General features: G+C 32.8%; 2 protein-coding genes across 2 annotated transcripts; one reads left to right on the top strand and one right to left on the bottom strand.

Annotated features, from left to right (window-relative positions):
- The first annotated feature begins 1,935 nt into the window (after nt 1-1,935).
- On the top strand, nt 1,936-5,268 carry LOC118043880 (protein trichome birefringence). The gene is made up of 5 exons (XM_035051990.2): nt 1,936-3,096; nt 3,453-3,645; nt 3,750-3,943; nt 4,032-4,190; nt 4,499-5,268. The coding sequence occupies exons 1-5, from the start codon at nt 2,126-2,128 to the stop codon at nt 4,854-4,856; spliced, it is 1,875 nt and encodes a 624-aa protein (XP_034907881.1). The 5' UTR covers nt 1,936-2,125; the 3' UTR covers nt 4,857-5,268.
- A 5,341-nt stretch (nt 5,269-10,609) lies between these two features.
- Nucleotides 10,610-12,782, bottom strand: LOC118043881 (F-box/kelch-repeat protein At1g30090). Its single transcript, XM_035051991.2, has 2 exons — nt 12,619-12,782; nt 10,610-11,955 (listed from the first exon to the last, which is right to left on the bottom strand). The coding sequence occupies exon 2, from the start codon at nt 11,945-11,947 to the stop codon at nt 10,730-10,732; it is 1,218 nt and encodes a 405-aa protein (XP_034907882.1). The 5' UTR covers nt 11,948-11,955; nt 12,619-12,782; the 3' UTR covers nt 10,610-10,729.
- Nucleotides 12,783-20,791: the final 8,009 nt, after the last annotated feature.

The raw sequence follows: 20,791 nt of genomic DNA, 5'->3' as shown, positions 1-20,791 counted from the left end.
TACACACACATATAATTATTTTATAACCTCAATTTGAAAAATTTTTTTAACCAAACACATTAAACTACTTTTTGTTTAATCTCAATTTCAACCACAGTTTTAACCAAACATATTTTTTTAAACCAACTTCAACTAAAAGTATTTTTTATAAAATAATTTTTTTAAAACCACGAACATAATAACAATCACAATACCAAACACACCTTTAAATTGTCATCTTTATAGTGAAAGAGCATTTCCTTTTAGTTTTTTTTCCATAATTTTTTTGAATCCACCTAAAATAATTATACACAGTTTCACATAAAATACATATAAAAAAAAATGATATTATTCATTTATATATATATATATATATATATATCCTAGTTGTTGGTCGACCAATGAATTCACTTCATAACTTACCAACTTATATTGTTTAAATTTTAAAAAAATAAATCATCTAGTAAGTGGTTCAATAATAAGAGCTTGGGATTAAAGAGTTTGCTTTCCTGTGGTCTCAGGTTCAAACCATATGGTTATCATATTAATGGCCATTGATAATTTATTTAGTCGTTGATTTTAAAGCTTGTGAATATTAGTCGATATACGTTCAAGTTGATCCTGAATATCTCATATAAATAAAAAAAAAAAATTGAGAAAATACAATAGTAAATAATTTTTTTATGTTGGACTTGTTTGATAGGAAACATATAGAAAAAACAGAAAAGATGCAATTTCTAATTCTTCTCTTTCTCTTTCTCTTTCTGTTTTTTTTTTTTCCTTCCTTAAATCTACTCTTTATCATGTAACTTATTGTAAGAAATAGTTTCAGATTTCATAGCAACTATTCAAAACGACACATTTGGCATGACTAGAAACAGGGTATACTATAGAATAGCAGTACCAAAACGACAATGACATGAGATACATCATGTGGCGGTGCGCGCTGGCTCCAGCACAATTATAGGTACAGTTGGATTCTCCGCTTGGTGGGTCCATCCAATCACATAACGCCACAGCCACACAGCCGCTCACCGACGACCCCCTAGTAAAATTATCGAGTTGGCACTGCTTAAATATTGACCGTTGATTTTTAATCTCAGGTACGGACTCTTGGGTACTTCAGAAAAAGGACACAGGTCGCATACGGTCCCACACGGAAAAGTGTTTTTAATGTGAAGGGGTAAGAAATGGAGATAAAAATGAATGATGTGGAGTGGAATTACAAGGGTATCCCTAATTCAGGAGGTGGGATTCATATCGCCCACCTCCCTGTTATTGATAAGCTGCTCCTAAATTCCTAGGAGATTTAAAATTTTTCTTGCCAGGTTTGGTTTTTCTTTTCTTTCTAGTATTTGTAAATGTGATTTAAATTATGTTTTTTAAAAAAATTGGTATAAATATCTTTCCTTTAAAATATTTACAGATTAAATGATTTTTTAACAGCTAAAAAAAGGAATTCTTTTTAGAGGGTCACATTTAAATTTTAATAGTTTTAACTCTAAAATTCTAAATTTAAAGGAAGAATAAGGGATACCCCCCCCCCCCCGGCGGCGGAAGCCTGGCTATGCCAATCTCCCTTAGCTGCGCCCCTAATTACGGAATTCGATTGATGGTATTTTACATTGAAAATCCAAATTTAAAGATTATTTAGTTTTTATAAATCCAGGGAATTATGCAAGTACGAAATATTGTTGGCATGGAAATGTGATTAAGAATTATTTTAGTTTTGTGATTTTTAAAATTTTTATTAAAAATCAATTTTTTAAAATTATTTTGATATATTAATATTTAAAATATTTTTTTAATACTAATGCTATTATTCCTCGAAACCATGTCTATCACAGTAAAAAATCTTTCCTTTCCTTTCCTTTCCTTAACTGCATTGTTTTTGACGAATGACAACTATCGTCTCTTCCTCGTGTAAACCAAACTTCATCTCTCTAGACGCTGTCGTATAGAAGACTGTCGCTCCACTACTCTCTCTCTCTCTCTTTCTAAGGCATCATCAACTTTAGACTTCTAAGTTCTAACACCACACAACTCTCTCTTTCTCACTCTTAAACAACAGTACCATTTCCTCCTCCCTCCCTCTCTCTTTTTCCAGAGATAGAAACCAGAGAAGAAGATAAAGTGTTCAGTTTCCATGGCTGACACAACAGCCAGCAAACACCTCTCTTCCATCAGTGGAGGTAACATAATTACAGATATGAAGAACCTATCTTCTATCCTTAAAACAAGGAGAACTAAGACTTTCGCTTATGGCTTCATGTTTGCTTTTGTTGCTTTCACTATCTTCTTGGCATTCAGTCCTTCTCCAAACTCATCCTCTCCCTGGTTTACTAATATTTTTAGTACCAGCACTAGTACTGCTTCTTCTGATTCTCATAGATCTCAATTTTCTTCGATTTTCTCTTACTTCTTGCCCAACAACACATCAGCAGCCACCTCACAAGAGCAAGGCCGTGGTTTCTCTTCAATGCCTTCACAAAACACTACTAGATCTAAGACCACCTTATCACCCAATTCTAGAACAGAAGTTAAAGAACCAATAAGTGTAAAAAACCTCACTCAAAGCACAGTTTTGCAACCAAACCGGACCTCTAATTCTTCAGTTGTCATTATAGAGCCAGCCTTTGCAAATAATCAAACTCAAACTGCAGTGAATTCTGATAAAGGTCAAGTTTTAAAGCCAAATCAAACCACAGTTGCTAACCCAAGTACAATCCAGGTAGCAGCAAATCAAAGTGAAAATACACCCACGAAGTCAGGTTCTTTGGTAAAGGAAGGCTCTGGAAATCAAGATAAAGGTGATGCAGGTAAGACCGTGTCATCAAATTTTACTGCTACACTTGAGAAGAAACAAAGTAATGCGACAAAACAGAGCAATGAAACCAATTCAGGGAAGGAAGTGAAGCGGGGACTTGATAATCGGGTGCATAATTTGGCAAATTGCGATTTTTTTGATGGAGAATGGGTCAAGGATGATTCGTATCCGCTTTACAAACCCGGGTCTTGTTCATTGATTGATGAGCAGTTTAATTGTATAATTAATGGCAGGCCTGATAAAGACTATCAGAAATATAAATGGAAGCCTAAAGGATGCACTTTACCAAGGTATGTAGTTTCTTTTTTAAGTTTTTCTGCTATTTTTTATGGGGAAACTTTTCTATTTTGGGGCGGGGCTTTGGTTCGTAGAAAATCACTCCAATTTATCAATTTAGATTTTGGATTTCATGCTTGTATTGAGATTAGTGAGGATTTGGACGTACAATTATAAGCGATCCAATTATTTTTGGCCTGTCAGTTATCCTCTGCTACCTGATTTAGAAAGTTTCCTCTCCTGTTCATTGAATGCATCAATCAACTTCGTGTTGTGGTGTATGATTCGTACAACACTTCAATTGAAAAGGGTCAATCAAATAAATTTATTTTTAATTACAAGGTTTGTTAATCTGAATTGTTTTGCTCAGGTTGAATCCTCGTCATATGCTGGATATGTTGAGAGGAAAGCGACTTGTTTTCGTTGGCGATTCCCTGAACAGGAATATGTGGGAGTCTCTGGTTTGTATTCTAAAAGGATCAGTGAAAGATCAAAGCAAGGTTTTTGAAGTGAATGGAAGACATCATTTTCGAGGGGAAGCTTCATACTCCTTTTTATTCAAAGTAGGTTACCAATTCCATCTGCTCAATCTTTGTAAACTGAATTTCTTGTATTTTCGATTTGTTTCCTCCTAACTTTGTGAAATCTGTCGTTGCATGATTGGCAGGATTATAACTGCACAATTGATTTCTTTGTATCGCCTTTCTTAGTTCAAGAATGGGAAATGCCCGAAAAGGATGGATCGATGAGGGAGACGCTTAGGCTTGATTTAGTAGGGAGGTCTTCCAGTCAATATAAAAGTGCAGATATCATCGTCTTCAATACTGGACACTGGTGGACACACGACAAAACTTCCAAAGGGTGAGTTCATAGTTTACCTCTGCGGCTCTATTGTTTTTCGGTTCCTCTGTTTTCTGGAGGAAACTAAACCACCTGCTGGTATTTGCAGGAAAGATTATTACCAAGAAGGGAGTCATGTGTATAATGAGTTGAATGTTCTAGAGGCCTTTCGAAAAGCTTTGACAACATGGGCCAGATGGGTTGATGCAAATGTAGATCCAATGAAATCTCTGGTCTTCTTCAGAGGATATTCTGCTTCCCATTTCAGGTGAAATGCTATCAATTAATAATTTAATTGTTAATGATAGATTTCCTTGTGTTCTTCTCCCATATCATTTGATTTGATTCCACTTTTGACTTTCGAGGGAGTAATGGTAAACTAATATTTGTTTTCATGCTCAAGATCATGTTTTTCGTGGCATCAAGACCTTAAAATAAGAAAATTTAGATTGGTCTTGGAATTCTCAGATAGGAATGGCGCTGATTGCTGTTCTCTTGGTATTTTTGTTTAAATTACAGCACCATTGTAGCTTTGGAGCAGGTAATTTAATATTTGTTGCATCTGTCTTTATGCAGCGGTGGGCAATGGAATTCTGGTGGGCAATGTGACAGTGAGGCTGAACCCATAAAAAACGTCACATACCTAAGGCAGTATCCACCGAAGATGCTGGTTCTTGAGAAAGTGTTGAGAAACATGAAAACACATGTCACATACCTCAATGTTACACAGATGACTGATTATCGGAAGGATGGGCACCCTTCAGTCTATAGGAAGCAAAACCTGTCTCCGGAGGAAAGGAAATCACCGTTACATTTCCAGGACTGCAGCCATTGGTGTCTTCCCGGTGTGCCGGATGCGTGGAATGAGATTCTCTACGCTAATCTTCTAGTCAACGAAAAACAGAAGCAGCAAGCGAAGAAGAGGCATAGGTAAAGTAAGAAGAGGCCACACAAAGTTAGAGAGACTGCAGTTAAAATATGGAGTTGAAACTGCACGTACATGCAGTACAGTTTTTCTTTTCTTTCAATTTTGGGTTATAGAAACAAAGAAACAACATGGGGAGAGATTCAAGAAATAGTGAGGCATGTTTTCTCCAAAAAGTCAAAAACCATGAGAGAAACAAGGCAAGAGAGGAGTGAATATGCTTATAGTAATATAAATCTATATGTTTATTTAAATGTATGAGAAGAAAGAGGAGAGAAGAGATTGAAGGTGAAGTTTATAGGCGGGAATCTCTCCCCACTTGTTTCTTTAATTATTGTTCTTCTGGCCTCAAATTAAGGCTCTGAGGATTGTAAATTTAAATTTATTTACCTTGAATAATACATTGTGTTGTAATTATTTATCCCCATCCTTTCACTATTGCATTTTTCAGCCTAGTCGGCAACTATTTAATAATTTTTAGTTAAACATGTGATCATGTTGATTAAGCTTTTTTGTGTCATTTTCCCCTTGTAAATTAGTTGTGGTCAATTTTTTTGGTATGGGAAGCTGAAAATTCGAACAACGAAGACGACCGGCTGTTTTCTACTTTAGATGACTTCTGCACACCAAAATTGTTTAGGTTCGCACTTTTGTCTTTGCCTCACATGCAATGTTTAATGTTTGAATATTTTATTTTCTGACATAATTGACAAAGACAGCCTAGGGTTGATGAAACATGTGCCATAGGTGCTGAAACGGTGAGAGATTTCTAAGGTTTTTTTTTCTAAGATGATATTTGAATTAATTTGTATTTATTTGAATTAATTTTATGAGTTTTAAAATTAATAATTATATAAATATTTAATGATCTTAAAATTTGTGAGATTTGAATTGATAATTTTTAAAAAACAAACTTAAAATTTAACAAATTATACAATATTTCCTCCATCGTTATTCGATTATGAAGTTTAAATCGATTGAACAGTAGCGGTATTTTTTTGTAGAACTGTGAAGCAGGACATGGCTTGCCTCTACATTTTATAAAAGCTAATTAAAACTACAAAGAGATGGAGAATTCACTACGCTGCTATTGTTCACCCAAATTCATTACCATCTTCGTTCCACTTTTTATAACCATTTTTCTGTCCAAGGAGTTTTTATATTTTGTACTTTGTCCATTCAACCTTGGTTTATTATTATTATTATTATTTTAATTTTCATCTTGCAAATTATGTTGTTCTATTTAATGTTTTGTCACTAGCGAATGGTTTATTACAAAGATTATTTCTATAATTTAAATAAAGAGCTATTACGATGTACAATTGTAGGGTTATGTTAAAAAAATGAAAAAAATAAAGACTAAAATTAAAAGAAGAAGAAGAATAGGAACGGTTGTTTTTATGTTTTTTACTGTATAATAGGCATATCTTTCTACACTCTGGTTAATGTTTTTTTTTTTTCTTTCAAAGCTTACATTTCGGTCCCTAACACTAGCAAGAGGAGAGAGAAAACTTTTGGGTAGAAATAGAAGAGAGGGCTTTTAATCTCACATTCCGACATAAAAAAAATAAAATCAATGTTAATATTAATAGATTTATCTTGATGAAAAGAGTTTAATAAAAATGGTTTTTCGGGTGTTTTTTAGGCAAAAAAAAAAAAAAGTTAAAAACTGGGTTTTAGGAATCTAAAAACTCAGAACTTGATTTCTTAATAATGAGGGCAATAAAAAATCATTGTATCAGACACATCATCTACATCGGTGGATGACATGCCGTTTGCTTCTTTAGAAAAAGGTGCACCTTTGCTTCTTTCTAAAGCTTAGGTTTGTGAACTTGTTGCCCTACAAGAGTTTGGACATATAATCCCTTCTTTTTTTAAGACCAGGCACACGAGCCTAGGCTTGATGCTCGTGGCCTTCATCTTCTTCTTCTGTTATATATATATTTCCAGTGATATATGACACTCCTTATAATTTATTAAGACATGATAGAATTATGCATTTGAAGTTGATTTTTAATTCTGTTAACAAATTACAAAAACAACTTTAGTCTTATTTAAATTAGTTGAACTATTATTTTATTTAGTTTTTAATTATTATTAGTCATTTTAGAGATATTAGAGCCTTTATTATCCATATTTATTAGAGATATCTTATTAGACCTAGGATTCTTTCTATTATGAATACTCTTTTGTAGAGACTTTTTAAGGTTAGGCAAAAAAAGACTATTTTTAATAAAGGAATCGACATTCTTGCCATCTTTTGTGTGGTTGAGTTATTTCCATACTAAATTCTTGATTGAGCTTGCAAACTATTTGAAGGATTGATCAACTTTGTCATGATTTTATACCATTTGTTCATGTTTCTTTACATGGATAGGGTGGGGGTGATCATTGTGTATGCCTTTGGTTAACCAAGGCAGGATATTGCCAAGTCAAGTTGCAAAACATTCAAATATGATTTTTGTATATCTTGAAAAGTGTCCACATCACAACATGGATTGGAAAAAGGAAAAACAATCATAACTAAATGGTTTAGTAAAAACATCCATTAGTGGCAATAAACCAAACTTGTAATTTTTTTTTTGCGACCGTATCATAAACAAAATGAAAATCACTTTCAACATATTTCATATTAGCCATGAATAAAATGCTCCAATATTATTACACCATAAGATAGGAGAAGAAGATGATGGATAACTAAGTTTAGACATAAAAAAACTACATTAGTAATAGTCTTATATTTAGCCTTTGTAAAAGATTGAGAAATCATTTTCTTCTTACTAGACTTTCAAGAAATAAGGGTATGACTAAGATAGATAGCATAAGCATCTATAGATTTTCAATCACCAATAATATCAGTCCAATTAGAGTCACTAAAGCCATGTAGTAAGAGATCAAAAGACATAGCATGATTATAGTTACCATAGATTTTGTATTGGTATTGGGTGTTTTGTCATGGTTCATTCTATCCTTATTCATTTTCTTGGCTAAAGTTTATTCTATTTTGGAAACCTCACTAATTTCTTACACCCTTTTTATTTTTTAAAAAAATTCAACCAAAAAAGATACTAGAAATAAAATTATCATCTCTGTCTGTAAAAGTGGATTGTATAGCAATATTGGCTAAAGGAGCAATCATGTCATTAACAAACATGGATACAAGGGAGAGCAAAAGAAAGTCATTGGTGTGTAAGGATTCATGGCTCAATAGTAAACAATGTAATTTCAAGAACATGATAGGTTTAGAATGAGCAATTAAGGTGGTCACTACATCTTTAAACTTTTATAATAGTCTTTTGAACATATACGAGATAAAATCAATGAGAATGAATGGCTTATCAACTATTATGAACTCATCATTATATATTTTCTCATAATAAAAATAAGTCAAAACTAGTTCTTTAGAGAGTTGCTATATTTCAAAAAGAATTGAGTGAAGAGACATAATTAGGGTTATCGACAATAAGACCAAAGATGATTCTAAGGTTCTCTAAATAGAATAAGAGGTCTATTAATCAATTACATGAGAAAATACATTAACAAATAAAGATGCAATTAAAGTGCTCATTACTAGTTGATCTTGTTGAACCTAATATTTTCAATTTGATTTTGATGTAGGAGGAGATTCGTCTTTTTATGGTATAAAGAGTTGGTGGATATGATTTTGATCCATCAATAAAAGCCATAAAAGCCTTGCTCAATAAAAAAAAACTTTATTTTGGACCTTAAATGATGAGGAAAAAAAAAGAACCTAAAAAATATATTTTGATATTTGGTTTTTAGTCTTTAAAATGATCGGAGTATGTTTAAAGGTTGGAATGGGTTATTAGGTTCTAGGATTTTTTGTTTAAAAGTTTTTTAGATGGAAACAAGTTAAATTTAATTTTTTGGAACCCAAAACACTCAATTTCTAATTTTTCAATCAATTCATGGTAAAAAAATTATTTTAAGGGACGACACAATATTTATCTAAACAAACAACATTTTACCTCCTATACCTTTTTTTTTTTTTTAAAAAAAAAAAAACTAAGTGAACATAGATGTTTTTTTAAAGGTCATGAATACGGCTTGACCTTCCAGTCCAAACATGCCTAATCCACCATTCTCCTGTCCTTTCATCTTATTTTTTATTCTATATTTTTGCTATTTTAAAATAAAATTATTACAATAATATGTTAATAATCACCAAATAATACCGCACTTTTAAATAAAATTAGAACTTTTATGTTAGTATTATTAATTATTTTAAGAATAATTATATATGAGCTTAATTTCCAAAAATAAATTAAAACATTTCTCATGAATATTCAACGAGTATAAAATACTATTTTTTATTATACATTTTTATATAATTTTCTCAAATGAATTATTCCTTTTTTTTTCACATATAATAACATAAAATTATCAAGTTTTTTTTTTAATTAAAACTTATTTTTCATATCACAATAAGTTTTTATTTGAAAATATGTTATTAATAAAAAGACATGTTTTTGTAAAAACAAAAAACAAAAATATAAATAAGATAAAAGAGTTTTAACGAAAAACATTTTGACAAAAATTCAAAAAACTAAAGCAAAAAAACTGTTTGCTCAACGACATGGTGTCTGGATTGCTTGCATGAAGAAAAAAAAAGAAGATATTTTACATGTTCAAAATATGTTGTTCCCTATTTTATCATGAAAATAATTTGATAAAAAAAATCTCAATTAAAAAAAATACTATCAGTTTTTTCTATCTACTCTTTCAACGAATTCATAGCATAAAGTAGGAACCCGCATTGGCATAATTCATAGCACAGGCGATGACACTAGCTTTCTCACTAAATCATTAGCAACTCGTAAATCCACGCCTGCCCTGCCTCCTTCCATCGCTTTGCAGCTTCTCTGCTGAAACTAATTTTTCCTTCTTAACATCCCTCTTTAAGGTTTAATTCTCTCTAAAATCTCATTTCCCATCTCCAAAAGTTCATTCTCTTTCTTGAAAATCTCATTCTCATCAACATTGCTGTCTGGTGTGAGCATATCATCCTCATACCATCTTGATGACATTGACTGTATCGAAACCAGACAGATTTTTGCATCATCTCGTGCTTAACCCAAAAATTTAGATGAACTCCCAAGTGTTAAGGTTTTTTGGCAAATGTGATATATTATAACACTCGAATAAATAATTTCCGTGCGATTAATCATGGGCTATAAAGTTACATTCAGATCATCCAATTTTGCTTCTCTTCAGATAAAGCAGTGGAAATGTTGTAGTAGTACTATCTCCTACGCTGCAGCTGACTACAGATGTCTTCTGCTTCTTCTATTTTGTCAAAAAGATGGCCCCAAGATCCCGGCCTTGCAGACTCGAGCCTTTTGTATCGCATCATTTTCTGATTGCTACAAGTATACATGTGACAGAACTCCACTTTGGAATCCTGTGCAGTAGCTGGAGAGATCTGATCATTGCCGCATCTGGAATTCAAGAAGAATCCAATCGTTGTTTCCATTACAGCACTCGTTTGGAGAATTCAAGAAGAATCATTGAAGCACGCTCCAAAATGTAACATGGTAATAGCTATTTATATGTTTTGTTTACTGAAAATACTAAATACTGGTATTAAAGAAGTTGAAAAAGAACTTGGAAAAAGACAAGACCTTGTATCCAAGGTAATCACTAACGTTTATGAACTCTTATGGACCTTTTTTTCAGTAAGATAACAACAATTACACAAAATACAACGACATCCCAGTGCGAGAATTAGAAGAGAAAAAACATCAAACAACAGTATAGTTGATGGATTGGTTCTGCAGTAGCCAATTATTACCATTGTACATTTTAAATAATTACAGCTTATTCAGTACAATACAAGACAAGATACAAACAAAGCTGGAAAGCTATGCAAAAAGAACATGAGAGCTTGAAGGTGTCAAGTCACAGAAACTATCTGGCGGATCCACCACATGCCATCTAACACTGAAGCCCCATTTCTTCTCACAAATGCCCTTTTGCTGCAGCCTAGAGATATGACCCACAACAACATGAAGATTCCTACCCACAACATAGATTTTGCAATCCCAAGCATTGACAGCAAATGGTTTAGAAATTTGTTCTGGTAAGGGAGGCCCTTCTATTGTTTCCCAAGAATCACTTTCTGCTTCATAAACCTTGAGCTTCATCCGTTCAAGGTCTGAAACCACAAACAAGCGGCCATAGACCACCACACTGGAACCAGTCCAACCTTCTCTCAATCCAAAAGCCATATTCTCCCATTTATCAGTCCTTGGATCATAAATTTGACCCCTGGGAGAGAAAAAGAATGGCCACAACCACCCTTCTGTCACAAGAAGTTTCCCATCAAGAACTGCTGCATCATAAGATGCCATGTTTGTTCCCATGTTTGCAATTCTACGCCAATTCCCTTTTACAGGATCCAAAACCTCCGCTGAGTCAAGCTCAAAAAGGTCAGAGCTGTTGCCTCCTGCTACATATATCATCCCTTCAATTACCCCACTAGCAAAAAATGATCTAGCTGTTATCATCCGATTCATCACAGTCCAACGATTCTTTTGCATCTCATACTTCAAAACCAAGTCAAGGGGAAAATCAACATCAGAGACCATACCACCACAAACAAAGAGTGTACCATCATGAGCTACTGAAACACATCTAAATCCATGAGGGCAGACCTTGTGTTTACAAGGCATTGCTGGGATAGTGTGCCAAGAAAAGTTAATAAGGTCTAAAACCTGCCACTGGATCTTTCCAGTGCACTTGTGGAAAGAAAAGACAAAGAGCCAAGGATCCTTGAACCCCAATTCCTTTCTACGGGTGAAGAACCGCTCCTTATTACCAAGCAATAAATGCCATCTCTTACAAACAGCTTTGCAGGCTGCATGGCTCTGGACTGGAACCCGGAGAAGACAATTGAGTGCAATATCATCAGGAAGCCCAGGAATAAGGGGCTCACATTGCAGAGATGACTCAAACTCTGGTGAAGGGTTTAACAAAGAAGATTGGATTACAGCCACTCTAAATTTGGGGGATAATGTAATCTGGGAGTCCCCTAGTTTATGTACCGGTGCCTGTTGAGACGATAATCGAACTCTTTGCATCTTTCTGTCTGAAGACAAAGTAAAAAAATAAAAAATAAAAACCTTCCAAATAACACCCGATCAGGCCCTTGTTGAACTACGAGATTCCCTATCTGTGCTATCTCACCAAATTGATAACCATATAGCAGAATAACGATAAACAGCAAAAGGATTTTCTTTCTCCAATTCTTATTCCTTTACAATTGTATCACAATAGAAAGGAGCTCCCCCATTTATGAAATTTTAAAAAGTAAACCAAAAATTCCTCCTTTACAAATTCCTTGTTACAATAATGAAAGATGATACATACCACACCCTAAACCCTCCAAGAAAAAAGTCCAAATTCAAACTCATATACATCAAAGCTTATTACTTTAGAAAGTCTACCAAACCCACTGTTTTTTCCTATCACCACTTCCATCAATTAAGATACCAAATAGCACTCTAAAAGTCATGTCTCTTGAAAGACAATTACCAAAATTCAATACCCCAGAACAAGAAAAGCTCAATTCACTAAGCTAACACCTAACACGACACAAAAACTAATAGCCAACAAAAAACCAGCTGAGAAATCAACTAGAATTGGGAGCAGCAACAATAATCAAACAATACAAACCAAAAGCAGCAGAAATCTCAACTTAAACAGAGAAAAAGAACAAACCAAAGATTAAAAAACTCAAAAATGAACTTACCAACAAGAAATAATTGCTTTGGGTAACTCTTTTGTTAAGAAGATAGTGACTTTTGACGGAACTTATTTAGCTTCAGCCCTTTGCAACGTAAGACTATTCTTCTTCTCAAAGAAAAGATTATATAAAATTATGTGGGCAAAGATCCTCGTGTCTTGAGGCAGACAAGTCCACGCGCAATTGGACATTGTTTAACACTTTCTAAAGTCGGGTAAATTACATTAGAGGTCCCCACATTTTAGATTTTAGCTAGTTAAACCTCGAATTATTCTATAACTTTGGCAGAGCCACTCTACTGCCAAAACTCTCCATTAAAAGTTTTTGCCTAGCCGAATACAAACCAAAGGTAGAGGCACTACCTCTACCTAGTTTAACCTTTTTGACTTATTTATGAATGGGATCAAATATATAAAATTTCGCTGTATGTTATAACCTATTTTGATTCCTTGTTATTTTTAATAAATAACCAAAAAAATCTTTTAGAAGCATCTCAAGACAAGAAAATCTAAATAAAATATTTTGAGTTGACCGAACAATTTTCTTTTCAGGCTTTGATTGGATAAGATAATGGTTCAAAAGGAATAATTGAAGGATCAAGGACTAGTTTTGACAAATTGATATAATGTAAGAGGTCCTATTAATTCATTCAAGATTTAATTGGTTAAATTTCTAACTTTTATAGTTGATTGTGATTTCAATTGAAAGTTTTGTAGAGATAATGATCACTTTGAAAAAAGCAAAGAAAATAAAGGAGTTCACTTAATTTCATTTAGGCCCAATTGAAAGATTTTATTTTGTTTAACTTAAATTTGGTTGTATATTGTGAAATTAGAACTATGGAAGGATGAAAATTGAAAAGGTGCTAGTCTCTAAGGACTTTTTTGAACTTTCACCATGCCAAACATTGTCATTTCAAAGGCACAACATAAATACTTGGAGCAACCTCCTTTGTTTTTTTTCCTCGATAGAGAAGTTGGAATAAAACCCTAGTCATCGCTTTCCAAAGCCAAATACCCAACCTTGTTCTGCCTCTGACTCGTACAAAATCCTAGCAGCTAGCTCCTTTCATATACTCCTAACCCCCACACACCTAAATTGGAGGCAACATATATAAGTATAGAAGGAATCTTAGCAAAATAGATAAGTTCTTGAAAAATATAAGCCTATTTAATACTTATTTTTAACATAAGTATTGGAGGCAACATATTAAATCCTTAAATGGACTGATATCAATCTATGTGAAATCATAAAGCTTCTCACTAGCTAGATAAAGGCCATTTATTATGGTGAAAATCATGTATGGTGATGGTTTGTATTCCTTACCTAAATACAAAGATATTGTTGGACTTTTATTAGAATAGAGAAAAGGGCAATCAAAAGCTTTTTATTGGGTTTTTAATTGATCTTGGATAATTAAATTATGTTAAAAATCTTTTAAAGCTTCCATTATTTTCCAAAGATGTGTTGTTGTCTTTCCATCCATCTAATGTAATCAGCATAAGCAATACTCGGCTATAATGGAACGTATTTCTTCTAAGTATTTTGAGTGGCATAGTTGTTTTAAAGGGGAAAGTATTTCCTTTTTTAATATCCAAAGTAAAAGGATGAACTTGTTTTTTATTAGGTACCTTCTTAAAGAATGGACTAAAGTGTTTCGTTTATATATTCTTTGTAACACTAATAATGGGCAAGTTAAAATGAGACAAACAATTTATTAAATTTTTAATAGCAAGTTATGAACATAGATTTTATAATAATAGATTTTAATAGCAAGTTATGGCTGTTGTTTTAGTAATTTTTAAAAAGAAAAAATATTTAAATTTAAAAGAGGAAATGGAGATTTATTTTATAAAAAAGATAAAAGATCAAGTACAATTTATAAAGCCCACGTATCATACCTAAAAGTTGTCTTAATTTGAATTGATTAGCTAAAATGATTACATGTCATCTATATTTTGTAACATCATAGATCATCTTTGGATTAATAGTGTCACTTTCCATATCATATTTAGTTACTAAATCAATTTTAGTATAATTATATAAAAAAAATATATTCATTCTTTTTAAAAAAAAATGAATATGGGATCATTGTTTACACAAAAAAAAAAAAAATATACATTCATGTATCAATCATAAAAGAATCATGATTGTTCAAGATAAAACAGGAGGATTAAGGCTAAAATCCATCAATTAAAATGGAGCTTCTGTGTTTAAAGAAAAGTCATTTTTTACCATGAGAATTAAAGAAATGACTAAATGGTTATCAGAAGTTATATTGATCAAGAAAAAATGATTAATCATAAGAGTTTGATCGGAAGTCACAAATTAGCTTAGGACTCATGTAAGTATAAATAAAGGAGAAGTATAGTTTGTATTAGGATTTAGTAAAGCATTGATACAAAATTTGGATTGCAAGAATACTAATCACTTCAAGTAATATAATGTAAATAGGAGTTTTATTACCACGAGGACTATCTACCTATTAGCTATTAAAATTATTCCATTTTTAAGTTGTTTGAAAGAATAAAATAGATTATTATGTGTAATAAAATTAACAAATTAGTTAAATAAAAAAAAAAAAGAGAAAGCATAATAGTAAAACAAATTCACCAATGGATAAAATATTCATTATTGTCTTTAGTCCTCTTAGAACTTTTGTAGCGTTGGTTACATTCTATTAGCCTTTGAAACTCAATAATACTTATTAACATATCTATTTCTTTGTCAATAATCCTAAGATATTGCTAAAACAAATATTGTTTGTAATTTGAAGAAATGACTCTATCATATATATCTACCACATACTTTCTCATGATGTAATAAATATGTTGTTTGTCCTCCTTTAAACATAGATTTGTCTAATACTTCCACTAGGAAAAATCTTTGTCCTTTTGATGTGATCCTAGCTTCAAAACTAAAAGATTCATTAAAGGCTCCAATAGGTCCAATCAAAAGATTTAGAGCAAAGAGGTTCAAGTAGTTAATTAATGGATTTTTTTATGATATATGGGTTAAGATGTACTTCTAGAGGATATGAAAGAATGAAGAATAAGCCTTGATTAATTTTATTCATATTCAAGAAGTGCTTGTAGGAGAGCATCCAAACATTACAAAAAGATTGGAATAAAAAAATTTAATTTTTTCAGTTTTGACATTTCTCGACTATTTTGGCCATAACTAGAGCTAAAGAATGAATTTTGATGCGATTCTAGTTGCATTAGAAATTAGACATCCATAGTTTTCCAGTGATATATGGTACATCTTATAATTCATCAAGACAAGGAAGAATCATTCATTTGAAGTTGAGATATGATTATTATCTAGCATAATTACAAAATTTAACTTTGGTCTTGTTTTAATTAGTTAGGCTATTATTTATTTATCTTTTAGTTTATTTTAAGGCTTATGTATATATGCATTTATTTGTGTTAGGTTTTATTTTATTATTTTTCTCATTTAATATGATAAGGTCTATGTATCAAGTTTGGGTTTCACTAAGTCAAATTAAGGTTAACTTTCTACTATATAAACTAATTGTTAACATTATTTTTTAGTTTATGAAATTTTCTCTAAAGTTGCAGCATATGACGTGCTTTGTTTATCTTTGTATAATTTAGTGATTTTTATACTAAGTTCTTGATTAAAGTTGTTTAAATGATTGATCAATTTTATTATGATTTATATTTTTTATTTATATCTCGTTATAGGTATAAAATATAGGTAATGAATTGCATATAACTTCTTCTTAAGTTTCGCTATGGTAATCTTATCCATAAACGAATCTATAAGAAGTTTCATATCATGACCAAAACAAGCTAATTACAAGCTGTTTTCCAATCTATTGCTTTATCCTGCGGAAGTGGAAATTGAGTGCAAGGAAAAGCTATGATGTCAAAAGAAAGTGATAATGAATTGAACATAATGGAATCATACCCTTTCTTATGTCTATTATTTCGAGATGAGATCAGCCTTCGTTGCTCTTAGAACATCTTCTACATATTCCAAGGTCTTGTCCAGATAGTCCTCGGCTACATCTTCTTGCTCTCTTCAATTGCCACAGTTTTAGTAATGACATTTAAAGTTTTGTGCATAAGCAAACTCACTCTGTCGTTTCGTCTTGTTAGCCATCTCCTGTTCATATTCATATGGCATGCTATATTTTGCAGATTTTATCCACCTCTTTAATATGTATTTAAGGGTATATGAAAGAGATTTCTTGCATTCAGTACCTTCAAGGCGTGGACACATAAAATGCCAGAAGACTCGTATTTCTTGCAACTGAAAGCAACACTATAATCTAAACAATTGAGTTCCACAACGCTCTCCTTATGGCCTTCCTGTCAATTAACTTGAATATTGTGGTGATTGTTTCATTCTTGGCAGTTTCTTCTATTGTCACTGATAAACGTTTGAGAAACTCTTCCTGAAATGTTTTGAACAATGTGCGGGTGTCAAAAATCTTCATATAGATACTATTTTGAATTTCACCTGGGCAGCTTCATTGCAACAAAAATCTTCATATAGCTCTTCTAAACGCCATCTCTCCGCCACCTCTCCGCCACCTCTAGATATTTTTTGATGAACTATGATAGACCCGTGTTTCCATTCTGTGGAATTTCGAAAATATTTTTGATGTCCTCACCATGTTGTAGACCTGCACGGAAGTTTTTCTTGACGAGCACACAAGCCCATCTTTCTCTTGACTTGTATAGACTACTGAGCCATGGGTTTTCACAAAAGATACCGATCTTGACTCAAATTCCTCCTCTGTTCGGCAATAAAAAATGCATTTGTACAAGAGACTCTCAAAACCAGGTTGCATATACAATGCGGATAGGTGTTTTAAGGCGTTTTGGCGGATATACGAAATGCCAATATGATGGTCTGCATCTGGCAACACTGCCTTTATTGCATCAACCATCAGTTTGTTCTTGTCAGTGATAATTATTTTGGGTTGATGCCTGCCCATCGCTTCCATAAAAGACTCAAACAGCTAGATAAATGAGTCGGTGTTTTCATCAAGCAACTTGGGTTTTGGTGTGTGATATCACATGCCTTCGATCTTCAAGGGGATGATTTTGCTCCAGAGAAACTTGGGAGATCACCTCTTTCCCATTTTCCAGCATGCAATGGATCTTGGCATTGCATCCTGTTCTGGTTGCTTTCCTCCTATACTTCGTAATCTTGGAGAATTTCTTCTTTGATCGAACCCTTCTTTTGAACAGAAAAGGTACCGTTTTCTAATGGTTTTGGTAGTCAACTGTTGTACCTTTCTTTTTCTTACGTTGAACCAATTTCATTAGCATAATTTTTGTTATATTCATAAGCCTATTCCTCACAAGAGAAGATCATCCCGATTTCTGACACCTGAGAATTATTTTCCCGTGTTTCTTGCCTTGCTTCAGAAGTCCATGAAGCCGGGGCGTCTTTGTCAACTTCATTGTTGTCTGATGGCAACACACCATCCTCATATTGCTCTGTGATAACAATGATTGAATCTCAAAATCGATAAGTTTTTTGATTGAATTAAGAGGGGTGCAACAACAATTTCAAATCAAATTTGACTACTATGAGGGAAACAAAATATACTTTTATATGAAGAACTGAGTACTCAGATGCGAGGTCACGTAGGATTGGTATTTAGTAGCTACAATAGAGAATTCACACTATCAATGTACGGAGAGATGTTTGCTACCTCATCTTGAAGATTTCAATACCTTTCCCAATCAATCCAGCCCCTTCCTTCTCCTTTTGATCTTTTTTGCCAGAAGATGGAGAAGAAGATAAACTTCATAGAACTGCAAAAACAGTAGACAGCTAGCCTCTGTGAGATCACCAGCGCTATTCAATTCTAGTGTTGCTTTTGTGTCCATCCTCTTTTTCTTGGAGGACTTGTGTTCTCTACCCGGCCTCGGAGTTGAAGGAAACAAAGTATCCTTCAGGTCGTCTTGTGAGGACGCATTTTTTTTATTGCTCTTTGTACATTTGGTATTGGAAATTGATATCTGATTCTGAAGGTTGAGAGGGATCACTAGAGAGCTGATTGAATTATGGTTGACGGAGCACAAAAATTAAAACAAAAAAAAAAAACAAAAAAAGAAGAAGAAGAAGATGGCATGCGCCAGCATTCCAGCTGTTTAGGCGTGAAGATGGCCGAACAGCTAGAAATCAAGGTTCTTTGGCCCCAAATAGCTAGAATTCAGGTATTTCAGGCCCCGAGTTGTTCAAATAAATAATTCCTAAGAGTATAAACAATAACTCAATAATTCCTGCAAAACATACAATTTATCTTACATTTTCCTATTATCTTTTCATTTACTATACATTTTTTCTTCTATTATATTTTACTAATTTAAACATCCAAGTGTCACATGCATCCACATGAAACTCACAAACTGGCCCATGATTGCAGCCCTAGAAAGCCCATTTCTTGTCTAAATTTTTTCATTACTTTATCAATGTTTAGGTCCAGAATCAAGACCAAATGTTTTAACCAGTGATGAAAAAGGTGTTGCAAAGTTCTCTAGCCTAGGGTTTGACTAACCCTACATAAATTAGTTTTATTTTTATAGTAGAAAAGAATGTGAAAGGAAAAGGTACCCATAAGATAGCCAAAGAAAAACTTGGGCAAGTTGATAGAAGAAAGTTTGACGAGGGAGTTTTTTAGAAAAACAAAAAAAAATTTTATTTTTATTTGTATATTCTCTTTATTATGATGCTTTTCTAGCTTTTTTCTATTTTAAGATAATATTTTTCCTAATTTATCTTTGTGTATTTAGTATTATTACGGTTTTTCTATTTTTTTTTCTATATAACGGTTGTGATATCCTTTTAACAAATGAAGATGTAATTAAATAAAAATCAAATATTTTAGTTGTCTCCTCATACTTATGATGTTTATGATCTTTGAGGATTTTGACTTATAACAAACTCTATTATCCCTCGTTTTTTTCTGCTTCAATCAATATCAAAAGCTCAATAATTCTTAGTGGTTGTTTTGTTTAATTGTGTGCTGCGGAACAACTATAACTAGAAAAAAGTCAATGATTCTTGGTGGTTATTTTACTTTATTGTGTGTTATAGAATAACCATAACTCCAAAAGGTTGTGGAATAAAACATACTTACCTAGGAGGGGATGAGGAGATTTTCCTTTGAGAAAAAAATATTTGAGAACTAATGTGTTGTTTTTATCTGCATTAGTTGTTGACATTCGAAATCTTGATAATGAGATCCACAATGAAAAGGCCCACACAAAGGTGGGGAATCATAATATGATATCATGTGCACAAAAATATGTTTTTGATGAATGACAGATTTTAACTAAAGACTGAACTCAAGGATAGATTCTTCCAACCTTAAAAGACTAATGCAAGAGTTTTTTTTTTTTTTTTTTAAGGAAAATATATATATTTTTATTTTTATTCTTTGTTTTTTGTTATGATTCTTTTCTAGTTCTTTTCCTATTTTAAGTGAATACTCATGGATAGGAGACCATGAACTTCCAAGAAATTGTAATGCTCATGGAGTTTTCTAACCTTAACACCTGGAAAATGACTGCTCCAATCAATTTTAGGAGCTAAAAGAGAGGATAATAAAAAAAATGAAAGAGAGCACTTCTCCAATTTCCTTTCTTTGAACAAGGCAATGGCTTACCCGAACATGATCATTTGCAGTGAGCAAACTCATCATCAACGAATGAAAAAATGATATGTAAGCACCACCTTCAAGCTTTTTTTTTTTTTTTATTTATGTGGTGTCCGGGTCCAGCTTACACGTGCACCACGACTAATCTCACGACTTACTGAACATCCTGCAAACCCAGTAGCATATAAGACACTGCGAGGATGACAGGCATACATAAAAGTTTAATCCAGAATATAATAAAAAAAAAAAAATTTCAACCACTAGATAAAGAAATCAAATGGGACGTTCAAGCTTCCTTCATTCATCAGATTCTTGCTTGTTAATAACATTCTTAATTTATATACATTTTATTTTGTTTCGCCAAGAATTGACAGCGGAGAGCCCAAAACTCAGACTCGTTTCTGACCCACCTGATCCCTTGGCAGGAATGAGGCAGGGAATTTAATAGAGAGAGAGAGAGAGATGTAGGCTTGTAGCAATAAATCATAGGAAAACTACCAGACAAGTATGGTCCAAGAGAATGAGAAGAAA

Source organism: Populus alba, chromosome 6 (assembly GCF_005239225.2).
Source record: "Populus alba chromosome 6, ASM523922v2, whole genome shotgun sequence".
Lineage (NCBI taxonomy): Eukaryota > Viridiplantae > Streptophyta > Magnoliopsida > Malpighiales > Salicaceae > Populus > Populus alba.
Note: the sequence above shows the minus strand (reverse complement) of the source record. Positions and strands in the feature narration are given on the sequence as shown.

Coding starts and splice junctions, on each gene's coding strand:
- LOC118043880 (XM_035051990.2), top strand. CDS start 2,126: ATGGCTGACACAACAGCCAGCAAACACCTCTCTTCCATCAGTGGAGGT. Junction 3,097..3,452: donor AAAGGATGCACTTTACCAAG/GTATGTAGTTTC, acceptor TGTTTTGCTCAG/GTTGAATCCTCGTCATATGC. Junction 4,191..4,498: donor TATTCTGCTTCCCATTTCAG/GTGAAATGCTAT, acceptor GTCTTTATGCAG/CGGTGGGCAATGGAATTCTG.
- LOC118043881 (XM_035051991.2), bottom strand. CDS start 11,947: ATGCAAAGAGTTCGATTATCGTCTCAACAGGCACCGGTACATAAACTA.